The 16,849-nt window shown below is 36.0% G+C and overlaps 1 protein-coding gene across 6 annotated transcripts in view; it reads right to left on the reverse strand.

Annotated features, from left to right (window-relative positions):
- The window catches only part of RALGPS2 (Ral GEF with PH domain and SH3 binding motif 2), a 189,175-nt gene that overhangs the window by 108,015 nt on the left and 64,311 nt on the right, over positions 1-16,849 (reverse strand). For all 6 annotated transcript variants that reach the window (XM_032291287.1, XM_032291292.1, XM_032291289.1 and 3 more), the window contains exons 5-6: positions 6,388-6,471; positions 3,079-3,168 (exon numbers count right to left, since the gene is read on the reverse strand). In XM_032291287.1, coding sequence (XP_032147178.1) covers positions 3,079-3,168; positions 6,388-6,471 — 174 coding nt within the window. The remainder of the gene's footprint in view (positions 1-3,078; positions 3,169-6,387; positions 6,472-16,849) is intronic.

The raw sequence follows: 16,849 nt of genomic DNA on the forward strand, positions 1-16,849 counted from the left end.
CCCTGGCTTTCAGCCTGAGTGACAAAACAAGATCCTGTCTAAAAAAAAAAAAAAGAGTGAGAGAGAGACTCAGCAATTTTACTGCTAGTATGAACTCTGTGTTTCTAGGGCTTCAACCTTCACATAAATACCAAGAGACTCACAAGAATGCTCATAGCAGCAGGGCTTATAATAGCAAAAATCTGGAAATAATCCAAAGTACATTGAATAATTTGTGATATATGCAAATACGATACTCTACAACACAGCTACTCCTAAAACCATTAAGTAACAATGTCTAGTTATAAAAGTGTAAAAGTAAATATGAAATAATTCAATTTAAACAAAATCCAAAAGCATACGTTTGCAACAATCATTCAGAAACACATAAGCTGTAAAAGAAAAGCAAACATAAAATTCAAGGCAGTAGTTCCCACTGTAGTAGAAGGGAAGGAGGTGGCATATGAAGAGGTACATGAAAATTCCCAGTGCTAAGTGGGTGCATGCATGGGTATCCACATTATGATTCTTTTGCTACTTTAAATATTCTTATATTCTTTTGTATCTATGTGATGGTAAGTTTTACGTATCAACTTGGCTAGACTATCAGCTTGATTCAGTTACTTAATCAAACCCTAATTATCATGAAGATATTTTATAGATGTGGTTAACATCTATAATCAGTGGACTTTAAGGGATTCCACTTGATAATGTGTGAACCTCACCTGTTCAGCTGAAAGGCCTTAATACTGAAAACTGGGGTTTCCTGGAAAAGAAATTCTGCCTCAAGAATACTGCCTAACCTCCTGAGTTTCCGGCCTGTTGGCCTGCCCTACAGATTTCATACTTGCCAGCCCCCTTCAATGGTATAAGTCAATTCCTAAAATCTATTTATACATTTTATATTTAGATCTCTTTATACACATGTATACAGAATACTATGGTTCTATCTCTCTGGAGAATGCCAACTGATACAATACTCAAGTAAGAGACCTGTTAGTTTTATAACAAACAATATAGTAGGAAGAGAGTCAGAGTAGAAGAGTTTAAGAGACAACAATAAGAAAAAAACAATTATGGGTTTAGAGCTTGGTATGAAGGTAAGTGCTGTCAAAAATAATTCAAAGTCTGAACTGAAATTAAATGACTGCTTGATGAAGACAGTGGTAGGTTTGAGCAAAATTTGGTGGTTTTGAGTGGAACATACTTAAAAGTATCAGAAAATAATAATGTAGAATTCATGGAGAAGAATCATTAATTTTATTAGTTAAAAACCAGGATTGGCTAGGCACAGTGGCTCACACCTGTAATCCCAGCACTTTGAGAGGCCGAGGCAGGCGGATCGCCTGAGGTCAGGCGTTTGAGACCAGCCTGGCCAACATGGTGAAACCCCATCTCTACTAAAAATATGAAAATTAGCTGGGTGTGGTAGTATGCACCTGTAGTCCCAGCTACTTGGGGAGCTGAGATGTAAGAATCACTTGAACCCAGGAGGCGGATGTTGCAGAGCCAAGGTCACACCATTGCACTCCAGCCTGGGCCACAGAGTATAACTCCATCTCAAAAAATACATACATATATCTAACACATCACCACAAAAAATTTTTAAAACATTTTGACACTTTTGCAAAATATCAAATTTGTAGAAGGCTAGCTCTGCCACCTAGTGCCACAGAATGTTAGAATACAATTGCTCCCACGTTCTTAAGGAAAATATGGAAGAGTTATGACTTACAATAATTGTAAACATGGTACTCTCATTTTATTCTACCTTCTTTCATTCACAGGTAAGCTAAGTTTTGTATTTATGACAAGAGTAATGAATGAACGTGGCTACAATTACCATACTTCTTAGTGAACTTAACATTAAAAGAAACCAAAAATATATTATCCTAAAATATACTTCTTTGACATATTTTGAGATGGCTATTCAGAGGGCCTACAGACAGAAATAGCCCTGAAAAGCTGCCTTTTGTGGAGGAGATTCGCGTCTGTAGAGAAAATCTACATTGGTGAAATGAATAGCTAGGCTTTCTCTTGAGTACCCTCTCCCTTGTCCAGATCCAGGAAGAATTAACTCAACCACAGGCTACCCCAACTATTCTTTCTGAGGGTAGTTCTGAGATTATCTGAGATATTTCCTTGAGGTATCTGTCTTTGCTTAACATGGTTTCCTCCGTTCACTCACCCATAACCTGTGATGCCATCTCCCCCAGAGCTCAGAGAAACTTGGTCTCAGGCCTTTGTTCTCTGGCCTCATTCATTTTCCCTGTAAGTCGCTCCTATGCATCCCTTTCCCCAAAACTCCCCTCTCCCCAGTGAAGAGGATATTTAAGCATCAACCATTTGGCCCTGCTTTGAGTTTGTACTTTGTATGACTTCTATGCACATGTAATAAATCTGCTATGCTTTTCTCTCATTAACCTGTCTTTTGTTATAGGGCTGCCGGCCCTAAGCCTTCATGATAGAGAGGGAAAGGCTCATTCCCTTTCTGCTCCTACAGCTAAATTCAGAGTTGTCACAAGTTTTAACAAAATCTTGGTATCCTCTTGTGAATAGCCTGTCTCACCTCTCTCTCTAATTTCCAATTACTATTGAAATCCATGCTCCATTTCTCTTGCTCTATTTATTATCTATGCCACACAATAATTGCTCGGTTAATAATGTGGTAACATCACATATACTAGTCTCTTAAAAATAAAGTCTTATTCTTCACATGTTTCACTTCAGAAGTGAAGTAGTATGCTCCTACTTAGTCCTTCATGGCTTTCTTCATCACCTGCAGAATAGTCCAAAATTTTATAAATATCATACTTTACCACAATCTAAACTTTGTTTACTTATTCAGTGAAACAGATCACATTAATTCACTACTCAGAGAGTGGGGTGAAGGATATAAAAGAAAGGGTAGGAAAACAGGAAGACTAAAGGAAAAGACAGGGAACGTGGGCATCCAGCTTTAAAAACTGACTTATACTAATCAATGGGCCTTATTTTTCCAGTATCAATGAACACTAAAGAAAACATTATAAATATTTATTCACTTGCAAACATTTATGAATGGTTGAACACAAAAATAAAAACACAAGTTTTTCTTACCTTAGCAGTTTTAATATAGTGGCTCAAAACTTCAGCTCTAATTTTTAATGTTTGAGCATGAAGAATTTCTCTAACAACCCAAAAACTTACCTGTAAAGAAAAATATTAAATAAACATCACTATGATTTTTAATTTGTAAAAGTTATTGTTTTGCTGTATTTTAAAACATTTTGACAGAATTAGGTAAGCTCTAAAACTAAACATTGTAAAAGATGCTACTTATAGCAAGTTTTTCTGTGGCTGTGTAATTCTACATGGCTGTTTATTTACATTGAGTAGGATCATAAGTGAAGATTCCCAAGTAGGGTTTTCTTGCTGTAAACAAAACGAAATATCAAAGAAACAAAAATATATCTAACATTTTAAGATTAAAACTGCATTTCAAAAATTTTGAAATTCTTTCAAATAAAACCATCTTCTTGATTTCTTTTAAAAAATCATTAAAACTAATTTATTAGAAGGCAGGTTAGATATACAATATTAAAATGCTCTATTCTGAATAATTTGCTTATTATATGATATGCCCATGCACATTTTAGCACATTTTAATTCATGTACTATGAAAACAAAGTCAATGCACTGTCAAGTTGGTTCAAACTTATATAAATCCAACTACAGAATATAGTTTGAAATCACTGCAAAAATAATGCCACTGCCTCATATTTCTTTACATTTTTAATGAGAAATATTTCAGATTTTACTTGGAATTTTCATCTGTAAACAAATGTCATTACGTATTTTACACATATTTTACAAATATATATGGAACTATAAAGTGTACATATTTTACAAAGTCACCTTAGTACTTGTTACTATACTTGGGCTACTAATAGTAATAATCCTCCCCAATTCTAATAAGGTTTACTCCTAAAAAAAAAACAATCAAGTTATGCTATGGAAATCTTAATAATAACCTTACCAAATACCAATTATGAATTCAAATCTGAAGTGCAAGTTCGCCAACTTAATTAAATTTAATGTTGGGCAAATTTTAAGACAATTACTATGGTGATTCGTTTTGTTTTAGAGACAGAGTCTAACGTTCTGTTGTCCAGGCTGGAGTGCAGTGGGGTAATCTCGGCTAACTGCAACCTCTGCCTCCCAGGCTCAAGTGATTCTCCTGCCTCAGTCTCCTAAGTAGCTGAGATCACAGGCATGAGCCACCATGCCCAGCTAATTTTTGTATTTTTTTTTAGTCAAGACACGGTTTTGCCATGTTGCCCAGGCTGGTCTCGAACTTCTGAGCTCAGGTGACCCACCAGCCTCCTTGGCTTCCCAAAGTGCTGTGACTACGGCGTGAGCCACTCTACCTGGCCAACGTGATTTTTTTTTTTTTTTTTTTAAAGATGAAATCTTATTATGTTGCCCAAGCTGGTCTTGAACTCCTGGGCTCAAGTGATCCTCCTGTCTCAGCCTCTCGGAGCAGGAACTATAGGGACTCACTACAACACCTGGCTTAGACAAATGTGATGGTGATTTTAAGCACACATTCTTTGTCACTCTCTCATCGAAAGTTGGGACGTGTATCACTTCTTACTGAATTGGGGCAGGCTTGTGACTGCTTTGATGATGAAAGCATTAGCAAAAGTGACAATGACTTCCAGGATAAGGTCATAAAAGACCATGCAGCCCCTGCCTTGATTGCTGGAACATTCTCTTGGAGAATCCTAAGCTACTATGTAATATATCCAGGCACCCTGAGACGCCCATACTGGAAGGCTAAGTGTATGTGCTTCCCAAATGACAGTCCGTTAAAGTCAACCACATTTAAGAATGCTGACCCAGAATAACCAACACCAAGACATGGTTTCATAAAATTGCTGGACTCACACGAAAAAATATTTTTTGCTTTAAGCCCCTAGAATTGCTCGGTTACATCTAACAAACTTTAAAAAAATGTATTTCTGAATTGGAAGAAAAATAAAGGATTTCCTCTAGAGACAAAAAACAAGGAATTAAAAGCAAAGCAGTGATTAAAGAGTGGGTACTCTATCTGCCCTTGGAGGATTTCCTGTCTCAGTGACATAGGGGCTTGGGATTTAATGCTACTTCAAAGACATAATACAAGGCCTCACACCTCTTCACTCCTCCATTTCTATCTAATGCTACTCAAAGGTCTACAATTTCAGTGAAAAGGTAGACTGAAACAATTCACTTATTTTTCAATTCCTTTGAAAAAGGGAGACAACAAGCAAGTGTGTCCGTAGTAATGTAGGCTCTGGGTGGTCAAGGAGAAAAAAAGAAAAACTCTTTCATAAGAATTTAGACTGGGCATGGTGGCTTATGCTTATAATCACAGTGCTTTGAGAGGCTGAGGCAGGAGGATCACTTGAGGTCAGGAGTTTGAGACTAGCCTGGGCAACATAGTGAGATCTCATCTCCACAAAATATTTTTTTTTAAATTAGTCTGGCATAGTGGTGCATGCCTGTAGTCCTAGCTACCTGAGAGTCTAAGGCAGGAGGACTGGTTGAGCCCAAGAGTTTGAGGATGCAGTGAGCTATGACTGCACCACTGTACTCCAGCCTGGGTGACAGAGAGAAGCTCTGTTTCCAAAAAAAAAAAAAAAAAAATTAATTTAAAAATAAAAATTTGTTAACTACAGGCTGCCTTTAACTGGATTTGATATTTAAATTTTTACTACAGAGAAGTACAAAGATGCTTGAAGCACAACAATAAACATAAAAAATAGTCTTAGATCTGCAACAACCCTGGATATTGACAAAAGCAAACTGCCTCTTAGAATATGGACTCCCTCAATTGAGGCAGCAGCAAAATTCTCATGGATAAAGCTTAAATAGATATGAGCTTTCAAGCCAAAGATACAAAATTCATTACATATCTTTGAAAAACCCACTTTAAGAATGAACAGAAATAAAGCAGTAGTACCCCAAGAAGTTCCAATAATACTATAGAAACTGCTGAAAATTAATAAATTTTAAAAATGAAGTAAATTAAAAGATAAGAAAAGAGCATGACTGGTGTAAAAGCATACAGATTTGAAACAGATAAAACACATTTGAAGAAAATCAGTGAACTGAAATGTAGATCTGAGGAAATCACTCGGAATGGAGCACAAAGACAAAAAATATGAAAGGTTAAGAGACAAGCAGGAAAGAATGTCAACTTCCAACAAATTTTCAATAGGAATGACAGAGAAAAAAAACAGAGATCATGCACAGAGATAATACTTGAGAGATACTGGCTGAAAATATTCCATGACTAATGTGAAAAGTTAAATTATTTCTTAAGGAAAAATTATATAGTGAAGAACTGAATTTCAGACATAGTATTAAAATTTATAAACTCACATGATTGAATCTTCTTGTGAAGGCAACTGCATTTGGTGCAGAACTATATTTTTCTTTTTTATTCCATCCACAACTTGAAAGCTCCTGGAAAATTAAGGTGAAAATTAAATATAAGAAATAACCCAGTTTTCTTGCCCAATTAAGGGTTTCAAAACATTAAAGACAGTTTATGTTCTTTTCTAGAATCACTTTATTTAATGGGAACATATGCAATATTATATCCATTCAGTTAAATCACAAAAGCAAATTTGATCAGCAGGACATGAGAGAGCACAGTGACTATGAAAACATAGGCACTTTTACATTCCGTAGGCAGAATTCTGGTGGATTCTTCTCTGAAAAGATTTGAATCCCAAGAGGAAAAGATCCATAGATATAGATGAGCATCCCACAACACAGAGTGAAGACTACTAGTTGTCAAGCTCTATTCAGTCACCCAGACCTCCCAATCAGCTTTCCAGTATCTCACTCTGGGCCAACAGTCAGTGGCCCCAGACATTTGAAGAAACCTTTAATAAAAGGAATCATGATCCCCTAAAGGGCCTGTCAATAAAATACAAAGGGCCCACGAACTTTGATATAAAAAAATTTACTTTCGTTATACACTAACCTCTAACTGAAATAAGATAGCCCTTTTAGTTATAAAGGTAGGCTACAGATGACAGTGGTATTGGCAACACATGTGATGTAGTTATCAATCAAAATCACTGACATTTTCATATCACATTACAGTTGATTCGGATACCATTTATACCCATCACTATTTCAAACTTATGGCAGATACTTTATATTTTTAGGGACCGGGTCTTCCTCTGTCACCCAGGCAGGAGTATACTGGTGGGATCACAGTTTGCTGCAGCTATGACCTCCCTGGCTTAAGCAATTATTCCACCTCAGCCTTCCAAGTAGTTGGGACTACAGGTGTGCACCACCACACTTGGCTATTTTTGTTTTTATTTTTTGCAGAGACAGGGTCTCACAATGTTGGCCAAACTGGTCTTGAACTCCTACGCTGAAGCAATCCTCCTGCCTCAGCCTCTTAAAATGCTGGGATTCCAGGCGTGGGTCATCACACCCAGATATGGGAATATTTAAGGCTGACCTCTAGATTTTAATGCATTAACAAAGAAGCACATGTATTGCTGTATAACAGCTTTTAAAAATATTTTGATAAGTATATTTTAACAGAACTGAATTCCTTTTATTTTAAAGAAGGGCTAGAGTTCCATAGGCTTCAGTCTGCCACATGGGTCCAAGGTCCAAAATAGGTTAACAAACTTCTATAATACAAAAATAGCCACGGAGAGACAGAAACCACAAGAAATAAGAAACAGAACTCTGAGGAAACAGAGTTAGGGCAGAGAACAGAAGAAGCTGAGTTAGGGCAGGGAATGAAGAAAACTGAGAAAAGAAGACGACAAAACCATATAATTATTTTTCAATACATGAGAAAAGACATTGTACCCATTGAGCAAAAAACAGGAGGATATATAAAAAGAAATATTCAGAGAAAAAAACAGAGCTTTTAGAAATAAAAAATAGACAAATCTGAAAGTCAATAGAAGAGTTGTGAATCAAAGTGACTAAAACTTTTTTTTTTTTTTTTTTTTTGAGATGGAGTTTCACTCTTGTTACCCAGGCTGGAGTGCAATGGCGCAATCTCAGCTCACCGCAACCTCCGCCTCCTGGGTTCAGGCAATTCTCCTGCCTCAGCCTCCTGAGTAGCTGGGATTACAGGCACACGCCACCATGCCCAGCTGAATTTTTGTATTTTTAGCAGAGATGGGGTTTCACCATGTTGACCAGGATGGTCTCGATCTCTTGACCTCATGATCCACCCGCCTCGGCCTCCCAAAGTGCTGGGATTACAGGCTTGAGCCACCGCGCCCCGCCGTGACTAAAACTTTTAAACAAAAAGTTAATGATAGGAATAAAATGTTTTTATGCTAATTTGAATACCCTAAGGGTCAACATCTGAATAACAGGAATTTTAAGAGGGAACAGAGAAAACTGATCAGAGATTCAAAAACAAAAAAAAAAAAACAGATCATATACAGAAAAACAGGGATCAGAAGCTATCAGATATCTTAACAGCAGCACTGGAAGTTAAAAGACAACTGAAATGATGTCTTCAAATTTGAAGAATTCAATTTTCTAGAATCCTATATTCAACATGAATATCAATTAAGTCTGAAAGTAGACTATAGACATTTTCAAACATGAACATCTCAGACAATTTGCCTTCTATATACCTACTCTCAGAGAATTAGTAGAGTACGTGTTCTATCAAAACAAACTAGCAAACAAAGAAAACGGAAGAGATGAGGCCCAGGAAACTGAGGAGGCAATACAGAAAGAAAAATATTGGGAATCCTCTGATTAACAGCAATGGGAGATCCTGAAGCAAACCTATGAGCAGACTTTAAGAACAAGAGTCAAGAAAGGAGCAACAGGACAGAAATTCCAACAGACATCTCTCTCTGAAAAGTGGGGGAAAAAAAAAAAAAAAAAAAAAAAAAAGAGAGACAATCAGTACATTCATTTCTGGCAGAAAATTACTGATAGATACAAAGAAAACTAAAGCACATTTTAGCTCAAAAAAGAAAAAAAACAAACAAGTAAATAATCACAGTTCAACTGTAAAGAATATAGTTAACTTAGTAAAAACTGTGACATAACCGTATGTGCAAAAGGAGAAGTGAATTGTGTAAATGGGGAGGAGAATATAAGAGAATGAAATCATCTTCTATAGTAAAGAGTCAACATATCATATTTGAAATAGAAATGTCAAGGAAAAATAAGAATTTAGGCATATTATTTGAGAAACAGACATAAATTCCTCTAAGGAGAAACAGCTAAGAGATCTGGGTGGGAATGAGGCTCCAGGATGGAGGTTGGAAAGATGAGAATAACTGAGTTACAGTTCTGCTACATTTTGTTCTCTTATGGAAATATCTGACTTCTTAAACATGGTACATGCATATCTTCAATAAGATCTTAAAATAGAAACCAAAACCAAACAAACAAACAAACAAAAGGAATAAATTGAGTCAGGGGAAGATTGAGGAAATAGTTAAGATGATACTATGGTCTTTCAAGAAAAAGCTGATGTTCCCTCAACTAGGGCACTGTCAGAAAAAGGTAATGTTCCCTCAACTAGGGCATTATCATTGAAAAAAAAATGATAGATTCAAGATATTCTGGAGGCAGACAGGACTTCGTCAAGAACTAGACTCGTGATGTAAGCTAAAAACAAAGTCTGCAGAAGTACTAAGATTCCAGGTGTCTGCCTCCAGCAATTCTGACAGGGAATACGGGTGGCGGGGGGAGACAACAATTATTTCCACATAGTAGGTAAGCAGTAAACACTCTGGAGAGAAAAACTGCCTTTTTAAATCTTAAAATTAGATCATATCTTTCAAACTTAAAATTTCTGACAGAAAATAATGAAATGATAAAAGCAATTTTACAGCAAAAACAAAAACTTCTGGATATTCAATTAGCCTAGCTATATGATCATTTTATATTATTTCCCTGTAAAAAAATGAAAGCATTTAGTAGTAAAAATTATATCCACACAACAATGGTATTATGACAATGATATTGAAAGCATCAAACTGCTAGAAACATTTCTGTTCTTTCTAAAATCACAGCATACAAACACAACTACCTAAAGGTGCCATATTTTATGATAAAATTCCTAACATTAAATACCTAAATAACTGAATCTATTTTTAACCAATTACTACAATTACAAAATTTATATTAATGCTATAATCAAAGTGTCTATCAAATTAAACTTATCATACCACTCAAAGGAGCCATTTGACATAGAATTCAAACTCAATTATAGGCCTTTACACAAAAGGCTGATTTATTATCCTATTGTAAGTAATGCTGTACTACAAATAATGAATATCCTTGCACCTTTCCTGACATTTCTGATTATTCCTTTAAAATACAGTCCTACAAGAAATCACAAGGTCAAAGAGTACAAACCTTTCCAAGGCTTTGCTACCTGTCAAACTGCCCTCCTGAAATACTGAATCATTTACACTCCCATGAGAAATGAATGTAAGTTTCACAATAGTCTTATCAAAATAGAAAGATTCATGTTGTTCAAGTTGACCCCTGAACAACATGGGTTTGAACTGTGTGGGTCCACTCACACATAAATTTTTTTCAAAAAAATATTTTGGAAATTTTGTTTTCAAGATTTGTAACAATTTCAAAAAAACTTGCAGACAAACCACATAGCTTGGAAACATTGAAAAATTAAGAAAAAGCTAGGATGGCATGAATGTATAAAATACTAGTCTATTTTTATCATTTACAACCATAAAATACACACAAATATATTATTAAAAGTTAACATTTATGAAAATTAATGCAAACAGACCTTACATACTGCCATATGCAGTCCGGAGAAATGTAACAAACATAAAGGTGCAATATTAAATGATAACTGCATAAAATTAACTGTAGTATATACTGTTCTACTATAGTAATTTTGTAACCAACCTGTGTTGCTTTTATATTGAGCTCAAGTGTTGAGCGTATTCCCTTAAAACACCCTGTGATGACACTTATCATCTCTACATGAGCAGTTCCTCTCTCCAGTAAATTGGGTTATCACAGTAAAATGTGATCTCTCATGGTTCTCACATTATTTTTCATTGTATTTAGTGCAATATCCTAAACCTTGAATAACACCATGGGACCCATAAGAAGTGCCACAAGTGATGCTAGAAGTGCTCCTAAGAAGCAGGAAAAAAGTCATGACATTACAAGAACAAGTAGAATTGCTTGATATGTAACCACAGGCTGAGGTCCTGCTGCCATTTCAGTCAATTCATCTTATAAACAGACTACGTAAACTTATGATATACAATACGGTACTGTAAATGTATTTTTCCTAATAACGTTTTCTCTTCTCTAGCTTACTTTAAGATTACATAATACATATAACATACAAAATATGTGTTAATTGACTATTTATAGTATCAATAAAGTTTCCAGTCAAGGGTAGGCTATAAGTAGTTGAGTTTTATGTGCAAATTTTTGACTTCTGGGAGGCTGGTGTTTCTAACTCTGGAGACATTCAAGGTTAAAGGGTAGTTCTGATTATTGTTATATTAGATAGGCTAGTGATATAACATTGTTTCATGGGGAAATGTTTTCTGATACAGAAACTATCACCTTATAAGGTTCAAAAACACCTCGTCTTGTTTTCTAATTATAGGCTTCTTTAGAATGGAGGGCTTCAAATGGAATTTTAACCCAGTTGCTTCCAAAGAATGTGACTACACACCTCTCCCTCCCTCCCTCCCTTCTATCCTTCTCTTTCAGTCACCTTCCAACAGTTTTCTTCAAGTGATAAAGCATTTTTCCATTAAATTAATGATGCAGAAATAAGAATTGGATAGATTTTCCAAAACCTCTTGGCATTTATTTGAACAGTCAGAAAAGTATTAAAATTTTTTAAATGTAAAAATGAAGCCACAATCCACCATACTTGTGTCTGGCTTCCTTATTTATCATGATAAATTATAATGATGAAATCAGATAAAATGGGTTGATATGTATAAAGCCCTTAGACTGGCGCATAATAATCTCTGTATTAGTGTTAACTAGTAATATTATTATTGCCATTATTAAGACATCTGTTTTCAGGATGGGAAGAACTTTTAAAACACAGTAGATTAAATTACACAGCAAAGCATAGGTACTGGCTACCTTAAATAAATAAACAAAAAAGAGACCCACATATGCACATAAAGAACATTGGGAAGGCTAGGCATGGTGGCTCATGCCTGTAATCCTAGCACTTTGGGAGGCTGAGGAGGATGGATCACCTGAGGTCAAGAGTTCAAGCAGCCTGGCCAACATGGTGAAATCCCATCTCTACTAAATAAAAAAATTAGCCAGGCATGGTGGCACGTGCCTATAGTCCCAGTTACTCGAGAGGCTGAGGCAGGAGAATCACTTGAACCCAGGAGGTGGAGGTTGCAGTGAGCTGAGATCATGCCACTGCACTCCAGCCTGGGCAACAGAGAGAGACTGTCTCAAGTAAAGAAAAAAAAAATTGGGAAGATGTTTACATAGGTTTTCTTTGGGGTTTATACGTGATTCACAGCATTTCTCTCCACTCTTATTTTCTCTCTATTACACATCATACATCTTTAGTCTCAAAGTTGGGGAAATTAAGTTGACCATTTATAGAAAGAATAGTAAATACAGTTGACCCTTAAACAATTCAGGGATAAGGGGCACTGACCCTCCAAGCAGTTGAAAACTCACATTTAACCTTTTAAATCATGCCGATAGAACTTTTGACTTCCCCAAAACTACTAATAGCCTACTGTTGACCAGCCTTACTGATAACATCAACAGTTAACATATATTTTGTATCTGATATGTATTATACACTGTATTCTCACAATAAAGTAAGCTAGAGCAAATAAAATGTTATTAAGCTAGAGCAAATAAAATGTTATTGAGAAAATCATAAGGAAGAGAAGTTACTATTCATTAAGGTCTTCATCCTTGCATCTTCATGGTGAATAGGCTGAAGGGTTTGGTCTTCTTGTCTTAGTGGTGGCAGAGGTGAAAGGAAGGCCGGAGAGGCAGGTACACTTGGTTTAACTTTACAAAAACATATGTAATTTAGGTCTGACTCTTTTTGCTTTTCCCATTTCTCTAAAGGTGTTTCCATATGGTACCAATCCTTCTTCTGTAGTTTGCTTTGGTTTCAGTGCCTGTGTCACAGAAGGGTCCATGTTGTAAAAGAAGTCAAAAGCAGTCCAGAATCACTGAAACTCTTCTGCTGCACTGTCTAAGGTCAATTTGTTTTCTGGTGCTGCTTTTTCTACATCTTCTTCTTTATCATCTGGCACTGGCTTGGAAGCATTGATCTCTATCAAGTCATCTTTTGTTAATTCCTTTGGTGTGGTGTTTATTAGATCTTGAATTTCTCCAAGATCCCTATCTTGAAAGTCTTAGCTCTCTACCTTTTTTGCCATATCCACAATCTGTTTCATGATTTCCTTGATTGGCTCTATCATAAAACCTGTGAATTCATAAGCAACATTTGGACAGTTTTCCCCAGCTGAAATTTATTGTTTTGGGCTTGATGGGTTTCATGGCTTTTTCTTTAACAATGATGGCATCTTCAATACTGCAATCCTTTTAGACTTTGATGATGTTCTATAAGGGTTCTCTTCCATATCACTGACAATCCTTTTCATAGAAAAGTATTGTGTGTAATGAGCCTTTGGTGTTGAACTCACAGGGCTCTGGGTGGCCTGGGGTATTGCTTAAAATCAAAAGAATTTTAAAAGGCAATCCCTTACTAGCAAGGTTCTTCCTGGCTTCAGAGACAAAGCATCAATGGAACCAATCCAGAAAAAGGGTTCTAATTTTCCAGGCTTTCTTATTGTACATCTGAAGACTGGCAGCTGGTATTTATCGTTTCCCTTAAAAACTCAGGGTTTAGCAACTTTATTGGTAAGGGCAGTCCTGATCATAAACCTAACTGTAATTGCACACAACAGTAGAGCTAGCCTATTCCCATCTGCCTTAAATTGTGGTGCTTGCTACTCTTCCTTGCTAATATATGTTCTTTGTGGCATTTTTTTTTTCCAGAGTAGGGCACTTTCATCTGTATTAAAAACTTGTTCAAACAAATATCCATTCTCCTCCATGATTTTTTCAATGGTGTCTGGGAGCTTGTCTGCTGCTGCTTGGTAAGCAGAAGCTGCTTCTCCTATTATCTTGACATATTTTAAGCAAAACTTCTTTCTAAAATTATCAAATCATCCTTTGCTGGCATTAAATTCTCCATCTTTAGATGCTTCACCTTCCTTTTAAGTTGTCATATAATGACTTTGCTTTTTCTTGAATCACATTAGAGTCTACGGGTATAATTTCTTATAGCAATCCTGCACCCATTTAAAAAGCTGTATTTTCAATACAAGATGAAAGACAGAATATTTCACAAAAGGCACAGGGTTTCCATACCTGCTATTGTATGAAAAGTGATGACTTCACAAATTTCCTTTTTGGTTTTTTTTTTAACAATGGTCCTTACACTGAATTCATTTATCTTGAAATGGCAGACAACTGCAGCTGCAGATGTCAATCTATGGAACATATCAAGCAATTCAACTTGTTCTTGTAATGTCATGATTTTTCTCTGCTTCTTAGGAGCCCTTCCAACATCACTAGTTGTACTTCTTATGGGTCCCATGGTGTTATTCAAGGTTTAGGATATCACACTAAACACAGTGAAAATTACTTGAAAGCTGTGACAGATCACATTTTACTGTGATAACCCAATTCACTGGAGAGAGGAACTGCTCATGTGGAGATGATTAGTGTCATCACAGGGTGTTTTCAGGGGATACTCTCAACACTTGAGCTAACTGTAATAGCACGAGGTGGTTACAAAATTACTACAGTGGAATGGTATGTACTACAGTTAATTTTATGCAGTTATGATTTAATACTGCATCTTTATGTTTGTTAATATTTCTCTCAACCACACATGGCTGAGAGAAATTTTTTTTTTTTTTTGAGACAGAGTCTCACTCCATTACCAGGCGCCAGGCTGGAGTGCAGTGGCGTGATCTCGGCTCACTACAACCTCCTCCTCCCAGGTTCAAGCAATTCTCCTGCCTCAGCCTCCCGAGTAGCTGGGACTACAAACACACGCCACCATGCCCAGCTAATTTTTTTGTATTTTTAGTAGAGTTGAGTTTTCACCATGTTGGCCAGGATGGTCTTGATCTCTTGACCTTATGATCCGCCCACCTCGGCCTCTGAAAGTGCTGGGATTACAGGCATGAGCCACCGCGCCTGGTGGATATTAACTTTTCTTAATACACTTGTATGTATTTTATGGTAGTAAAAAATAAAATAGACAAGTATCTACAAATATTTTATACATTCGTGCCATCCCTTTTTCTTAAGTTTTTGATATTTCTAAGCTATGTGCTAAGTTTTTTACAAACTGTTGTAAAGCTTCAAAAATGTTTCCAAAATTTATTGAAAAAAATCTGTGTATGAGTGGATTCTCACAGTTCAACAAGATGAAGAACAGATTTGTGACTGCCAGGGTTAAGGGTGGTGAGAAGTAGGGGAGCAGCAATGGGATGGGTGTGACTGCAAACAGGTAGCAGAGGGAGAGATCTTTGTGGTGATGCAGTAGTTCCATATCTTGACTAAGGTGGTTGTTAGACAAATCTACATATTATGACAAAAATCACAAATTATACAGACATGTATTATAAAAATGTCAATTTCCTGGTTTTAATAATGTATTATAGTTATATAAGATGTAACTGCTAAGGAAAACTGAATGAAGAGTAAATGGAACTTTTCTGGACTATTTTTGTATCTTCCTATGAGCCTCTAATTACCTCTGCACTATTTTGTTGCAAGTTCCTGTGAATCTATTATTATTCCAAAATAAAAAGTTAAAAAACAGCAATTAAAGACAGAACTATATAATGAATTATGAAGCTAAAACTGCACTGGTACTCCAAGAACCTGCTATTTTGTTCTTAAATTTTGACATGCGTACGGTTATCTGGCATTAAAAGAATTTTGCCCTGCCCCACCTCTACCTCTAAAGAGCTGCTAAATTTCTCTATGATTAAAAAAAAAAATTGCTTTTCCCTTTGTTTCTCTTTCTATTTCAGATTCTAAGACTTTCCTCCAAGTTGCACTAAAATACAATCCAGGAAATAAATTATGCCACAGGTGCCATCTTGTATATTGACAGTTCAGCCTGGTCAAGAGTTAGTCTATACTGAAATATCTCATATGAACATCAAAAGGTTGAAGTAAACTCAGCAACTCAAAGGGTGCTTTTTTCAAGGGTCTGACTTAGGAATAAAGCTGTTTTGAGTATACTAAGTAAATAAGCCCCCATTTTAGTAAAGGCTAAGTGAAATTTAGCAGCCTTGACACACCTTAAAATTTGTTCCGATGGATTTAAATTGTAATTTTAAAACCAGGTAGTAAAGAGACTCTTTAAGTAGTAAATCATATATATAAAGTCAATTTCTTAAGTCACTAAAAGTATATTTGAAAGAATATTCATTGATTAATTTTAAACTATGAAACTACTAAGCCCAATTTTTACTTTCATTATTTTGGAAGCATAGTGAGGGCAAAATTCCACAACTGGGATTTTGTGGCAAAATCCCACAACTGATTACCACCTACCCTATGAAAGAATTACTGAATTCACAGGAGTCACAGCTTCCTTATGTCTTGTAGGTTTGTTCTGCAAAGTGAATTTCTTGATCTAAATTTCATCTCGTAGTTTCCAATACTCTTAAAAGGAATGTTCTAAGGGTGATGTTGTAGGGATACCTACAGATAGAAGACAGAAAAGGCTAATATAGACTAGCATGAAGATAGAGATTGAGGGAAGAAAAGAAAAAGCAATGGTATC

The sequence above is a fragment of the Sapajus apella genome, unplaced genomic scaffold, assembly GCF_009761245.1.
Source record: "Sapajus apella isolate SASKATOON/1434 unplaced genomic scaffold, GSC_monkey_1.0 scaffold25, whole genome shotgun sequence".
NCBI classification, from domain to species: domain Eukaryota; kingdom Metazoa; phylum Chordata; class Mammalia; order Primates; family Cebidae; genus Sapajus; species Sapajus apella.